This window comes from Nanorana parkeri, unplaced genomic scaffold (assembly GCF_000935625.1).
Source record: "Nanorana parkeri isolate BGI_ZX_2015 unplaced genomic scaffold, ASM93562v1 scaffold812, whole genome shotgun sequence".
Lineage (NCBI taxonomy): Eukaryota > Metazoa > Chordata > Amphibia > Anura > Dicroglossidae > Nanorana > Nanorana parkeri.
The window spans coordinates 546,927-553,723 of NW_017307080.1; the positions used below are offsets into that span (position 1 = coordinate 546,927).

At 45.3% G+C, this 6,797-nt stretch overlaps 1 protein-coding gene across 2 annotated transcripts in view; it reads right to left on the reverse strand.

Annotated features, from left to right (window-relative positions):
- The window catches only part of EXD2 (exonuclease 3'-5' domain containing 2), a 12,339-nt gene extending 7,534 nt beyond the window's left edge, over positions 1-4,805 (reverse strand). The window contains exons 1-4 of one of the 2 annotated variants that reach the window (XM_018565087.1): positions 4,779-4,805; positions 3,410-3,765; positions 2,391-2,647; positions 385-511 (exon numbers count right to left, since the gene is read on the reverse strand). In XM_018565087.1, the coding sequence (XP_018420589.1) occupies positions 385-511; positions 2,391-2,647; positions 3,410-3,748 (723 nt within the window). In that variant the 5' untranslated portion in view covers positions 3,749-3,765; positions 4,779-4,805. Of the gene's footprint in view, positions 1-384; positions 512-2,390; positions 2,648-3,409; positions 3,766-4,778 lie in introns of those variants that run through there. The other variant, XM_018565088.1, reaches the window with a different exon arrangement.
- Positions 4,806-6,797: the final 1,992 nt, after the last annotated feature.

Here is a 6,797-nt window from a genome sequence, read left to right on the forward strand (position 1 = left end):
CTATCTCCCTTTGATCTCCTCTCTTGTCCCCGAATGCAGGAAGTGATGTATATGAAGTCACTTCCGCATTCAGAGTCACTCTCCGGTTACAGACACCAGTGAGAAGCTGCTGAAGCAGATCTGTGCTTCATTAGCTTCTCTGGGGGTCCCTAGGTGACATTAGGGGTCTTAGAGACCCCCGATGTCTCCATAAAGGAGGACCTGTCATGTAAATTGGCTATCACATAGGGGGCTTCTTAGCCACCTATGTGATTGCAATAAAGTTGTGTGTGTGTGTGTGTCTCTATCTATCTATCCACATTTTTACTTCTCTATAATAAAAAAACAAAACATTTTTTGCATAAATTCAAAATAAGTTCTTGGACAGCCATATCTATGATGTACCTGATCCTGTGTGAACTCATCTGCCTCCCAGTTACTGCATCGAAGTTGAAAAGACTTGTCCAGAGGGTAACATAAAATAGTCTCAGACAGAGATTTAAGGCTCAGGCTGTTCTGGAAGATGTCTCTCCTACAGACGGGAAAGATACAAACATTCAGTTAAAGCCAACCACCAGGCAAACTGTCCAGCCAGTAACAAAGTAAAAACAGTGAAGCGCCACGGACTGTCAGTTCTTAATAGGACTTGCTTTTAGGCATACTGCAGGATGCTGCCCCAAAGAAGCCGGGAAAGCTGGAAATCTAGGAAATAAGCACAAAGAGGCGCCTTTCCTGGTGCAGATCACTTTTATTTCAATAAACATAAATAGAAAACCGAATCATACTCACAAACATGTGTCACAAAGTCATGAGGTGAGGACTGACAAGCAGTGAGATGTCCACTAGGTGATACCAGTGTAGTGGTGACGTTAACGCGTCACCACTACACCCCTATGCCCCTCTTTGTGCTTATTTCCTAAACTGTCCAGCCAGTTCTGAGAAGTCTACAGCCTTGCCAGCACAGCATATCTAATCCCAAGAGCAGACATTTTGCCAGTATTTGGCTGTGGTAGCTGCATTGGTTTTTTTTTTTTAGGGCTTTAAATCCCCCACCTCCACACACCTGGTGATCCTGCCAGTAACACTGTTCCTTCCTAGGGTGACAACACTCGCTGTACTGTATGAAGAAACAGTGATGTCTCTAGGACAGGACTGCAAAACACCTCTCCTCCATAATATAGGCAGCACATTGGTGTAGTGGTTAGTTCTCCCTGTGCTGAACTAAAACTGAAGAAAGAAGCTGATGTGTTGCCATGAGCAACTGCTTCACTCTGTCTGCTTCAGTTTTGATGAATTCCCCACAATTTATCTACACTTAACAACCTGTCACATGACATTGCACCACTTCTGTCCCATCACCAAATGTCCTTAAAAGAAACTTGTCAAATGCATAGGTTGCCATTGCAAACCTCTCTTCCAGAAAATATTAGTAACCCATAGTATTGATTACATGGATAGGACAGCTGACCTAGGACAAACAGGGGATCAGTTATTTTGGAGTTTGTGCTTCAAAATTGACGTCAGAGAGCCTGATAACTAGCATTTTCAGAGCAACAGCAATGGTAGCCCACATAAACAGTATATCTGATTTATAAAAATGCTATTATTTGAGAATTGCCAAAATTGTATACCTTAGAACTCCACAATAATTCAAAATACTTTTCTGGCCCTGACATGCAAGCAGATGGGAATATCTTGGGTTTTGGCCCATAAAAAGAACACATTTATGATTTCAAGATGAACTGCCTCTAAATAACCAGATCATATTACTGTACAGATGGGAGGAAGAGGTCAACCCAAGTCATGACACTAGAGCCCAAACAAAAACCCCAAAGACCACATGTCCCAGAGAGGTTTGTAGAACAAAGTCATGGGAAAATGTGTGCCAAGAAGTTAAAGTAACCACCTATGTGCCACGGAGGACCTACAAGAAAGGTCTGTCTACCAGGACACCAACATAACTCGTGCCTGCCAATGGAGCTGCTGCCTTTCTGATGAATCCATTCTTGCATTGTCTTTAGCAGAGAAACGCTATTCACGATCTCCACCAATCCCTGCAGGAAGCCTCACCAGCTGATCCCATCCAACTCTCCTTGCAACAATGCAACCTGGCACAGGTCAGGAGGATGCATCAGGGAGGAGGTCCTACACCTGCTTCACAACTCCAGGTCACAAGCACCAGAGAACTTCATGCCCCTAAAGTGCCTGGCTGCTAATCAGTGCAGGCTTTCCCAAACACAGAAAGAGGGTCCAGAACTCTCAGTGCTCAATAAGAGGGAGACCATCCTTCTCTCAACTACAAGCAGCCTCTACTCTCAAGTCAGGTTTTTTTGCCATCCATTGCTTTTGGGAAACAAACTTGAAAATTAAACTTGCTAGTAATATTTAAAACTAAATAATGAAACCCTTACCTCTGTCTCATTGCCAGGTAGCGGATGTCAACAATTCCTTTCACCGACAGGCCATAATCACTCATCAGTTTGGACGCATCTTCCCTACATCCTACTCCAACCTTCAACACATCGCTGTCTGCCAGGAGCGTGAGGAGAGTCTTTGGAATGGTACTGCCTGCATTGACCAGTCGGGGCAAGCGAACCAGGACACAAAAGCCACTGTGGGAAGCCATCTGTAGAAGGGAGATGGGATTTGCTCTCCCATCTACAGACACCTGAACAAAGAGAAAACTTAATTAAAGTTGCCTGTATGAATATAAATCCAGTCAGTCGTAAAATTGTATGCAAAGACAGCACCCAACAAGTCCAAGAAACACGGGATACAGTATCCACTAATAAAAAACTGCCTATAGCCAATCTCAGACTACTAGAAGATATGGTGATGTATCCATCACTGCACCAACTTTTCCTTTAAAAAATTAGAACTATGACGTGAGTGGAAATCACTCATGTCATAGTTCTCCTTTAAAGCATTTCTTTGGCCCAATCTCTAAAAGCAGCCTTGTAGGGTTTTGTGGTATTGAAGATATTATAAAGGTGTGATCTGCACACTGAAGTGTTGTATTAAATATAAAAATTCAAATAATTTGCCAAATTTGCTTGGAGAGAAAAAAAATGCAACAGGAGGAATCTAACCACCAAAACCCAGGCTACTCTAATGCATAACTTCAAATGGTACATACTCTGGTCCATCCCCACATGCCATCATGTGATAGGATGGGCAGCCACACGGCTAAATAGCAATATTAATGGGATAGGCTGCATGAGTGAGGCCGAGGCTGCAAGCACAGAACCTGTATCGCAATTCCATTACAGAGCATCTTGGATTCCAGGGTATCAGAGTACTCAATAGGAAAGGAGGCAGTGTGCAGGCCACGTGATATGCCTGCTATTTAGGTTAAGGTTCTACAACTTTTACCGAGAAGTAGCATGCGTGGTCATCGAACAAACATTACACTGGCTGATGATAGACATACCCACTCACAGTCCATGCCAAGTACCGGGAACACATCAAGATCTTTCTTTAGCACTGGCCAAACAGCTTCCCATTCTTCAGCCTTGGATATTATCTTGACCTCTGCATGTAGGATCTTCTCTACTGCACAAGAGCTGGAGACCACTACCTCTGAAGGCGTCTGAAGATCATTATCTGAGCCGATGGTCTCAGGGCTCAGAACAGCACACGAATTGTTGACATCTCCACTAACACAACACTGTCTTCTTCGGCGATTGAGAAGCTTCCAGAGAACGAGACATCCTACTGTAGTACCCACCAGAGAGGCAACGCCAAGGGTTAGACCTGTGTGTCTGGGCATTCTGATGAAATTCCTGCCTGAGCAGCAGACAAAAAATCAGTTGAAATCACATGGATTTAACATACTTAAAAAAATTTTAAGTGGCTCGCGGCCTTGTGAAGCCACCATTAAGATGCCTTTAAACACAAATGAGGGGACATATCAGGGGTTTTACCTCTCTGCTTTCAATCTATTACTAACAAAAGCCAAGGTGAGGTAGGAGATCCTGCAGAATGCCATCATTTACATTATGTTAAGTGCCCCTTGAAGAGAGCACATACAAATGTAAAGCGAACCATTCGGGATAAAAACATGGCAGCTTCCCTCTACATAAAAACAATGGCACGGTAATTCCCACATGCTTTAGAAGTGGTATCCATGGGTCTCCCACCACAGAGGTGCAAAAGACAAATTTGAACAACTAGGCAACTGCAAGAGATACAATGTTGCTGCACCCCACCAATTAAACCCCCATAATGAAAAACAACCAGGGAGCTCAGCATGGCACATTTGTCAATGGAGTAAAAGGAGGAACAGGTAGAAACTACTGCAGGGAAACCTAACTAGAAAGGTGCCAGAGAATGATGGATGAGGTATCATACAGGGAGGGGGTGCACATCTGTCTCCACACCATGCAGCAGTGGGGGAGCTGGAGGGCTCCATGCAGCAGGGGGGCTCCTTGGACCCATGCAGCGCAAAGGGTGGGCTCCATACCCCATGCAGTGAAGTAAGTGGGAGACACTCCATACCCCATATGCTAATAAATAGCAGAAAGTAGCCTGAAGTATTTTATTACAGGTGATTAATAGATGGGTCAGAACACTTCTTCCTGGTTGCCCCAGAAGACCCTAAAAAAGTAATGGCCACAATTAAGTGTATATGGCCATTTCCCAAATCTGATAGATATTAAGGAAAGTTTTGCAGAGCAACATCATGCAGCTACTAGAATGAGATCATTCCCCCATGTATATGAACTATAGCCGCCACGGCAGATCGCACGGAGCTCCCGGTACAACCCGAACAGCCTCCCCCTATACAGCATAACACTCACCAGCTGACTCCGCGCTCCCCCCCCCCGATCACAGTTTTCAAACACACTCAGCCGCCGCACGCTTCCTTTTCTACCGTGACGTCACCACGCCAGCGCCTCTCTGCTATTCATATATTACTCCTTAACCCTGACGTGTCCGGACTGAGCAGCAACTCTTCCCCTAACACATACAGAGCTGAGGAAGGGTCCTGCTCTTCATTCTGCCTTTCAAGGGGCACCCATAACATTAAACAATACAAAAATATATACTTTTTAAGTGTAACGCCAGCTCCAGCTTTGATAGTCTGTTGTCAGAGGCCTCAGTGGGGAGATTTCCCCTTTCTTCCTGTTCCTGATGACAATGTTGGAAACCAAACAGGAAGTTTGGTAGAATCTCTAAAGGTCCATTTCAATTTGTGGGGTGTGTGAATCCACATGCGTTAACACTTGCTATGTCATGTGTCAACGTGTTGCGTTAAGGCAGCTCATTGAAATCAATGTGATTCTGATGTACTAAAGCGCCCCAAAAATAGGACATCTCACAGAATGTTTGTCACTGCAACACACCAAAGTGCATTGCAACACATGTGCGCTACCTTAGCGTGTTGGGGTGCTATTCATAATGAATGGCACCGCAGTGCTTCAGCTCATATAATGTGCACGTTAATATGTGTTCCTGCAACACATAGATGTAATTCAGCCCTAACAGGGACCCCTAGACAATAAACAGATGACAGGAGGTCTATCTCTTCTCTATACTCTGCTAAAATGTGGTGTCACTGCTGGGAGATCTGCCCCTGCTTCCTGGCTGAGTGACACATTGTCACCGGGACAGGAAGTGATGGCAAATCTCTGCAGAAGGGTCACAGAGAGTCCATTCTTTGTAAAGTGCTTTTGGCATTTTATAAGTCCCGTATAATAAGAATAACGACTGAATGAAATGTTTATTTAAAGAAAAGGAAGACAACTATGGTATCCAGTTTAGTAAATAGGCCTTGTTCCGCACGCCGTACTCACTGTAATGCTGGGCTGTACACACCCTCAGCACCATCATGTCCCGACAATACATGGCAGAAACCACATCCACCTACAACTGGTCATTGGTTTCTTAGTGACACAACAACATAACATGCTGGCTTCATACACCTCCAGGAATCTCCACTGGAATTCCCAAGTCAGCTGGAGGAAGAGACCTGCATGTTCACCTTGTGGATTTCCACTTAGCTTAGTGAATGAGATGAAGCTGTGCTGACTCAATCATCCAATCACGTGCCAGTAAACATCCTGTTTCTTTTTATTATTCCTTGCACAGAGTTGGGTATTCTTCTGATCAGGGATTGGCTATCCACTTAGAGCTCCTTTCACACCATAATGTTTCATTATCCTTCCATGCCCAACCATCCTCACATGCCTGACTATCCTTCCATGCCCAACCATCCTCACATGCCTGACTATCCTTCCATGCCCAACCATCCTCACATGCCCGACCATCCTCACATTCCTGACTATCCTTCCATGCCCAACCATCTTCACATGCCCAACCATCCTCACATTCCTGACTATCCTTCCATGCCCAACCATCTTCACATGCCTGACCATCCTTCCAAGCCCAACCCTCCTCACATGCCTGACCATCCTTCCATGCCCAACCATCCTCATATACCTGACCATCCTTCCATGCCTAACCATCCTCACATGCCTGACCATCCTTCCAAGCCCAACCATCCTCACATGCCTGACCATCCTTCCAAGCCCAACCATCCTCACATGCCTGACCATCCTTCCAAGCCCAACCATCCTCACATGCCTGACCATCCTTCCATGCCTGAACATCCTCACATGCCTGAACATCCTTCCATGTCTGACTATCCTCCCACGCCCCAGACCATCCTCACATGCCTGACCATTCCCCCACGCCTGATCATACTCCCATGCCTGACCATCCTTCTACACCTGACCATCTTTCAAAGGCTTGGCCATCCACCTGCGCCCGACCATCCATCCACGCCTGACCATCCTCCCACGCTGACCATTCACTTG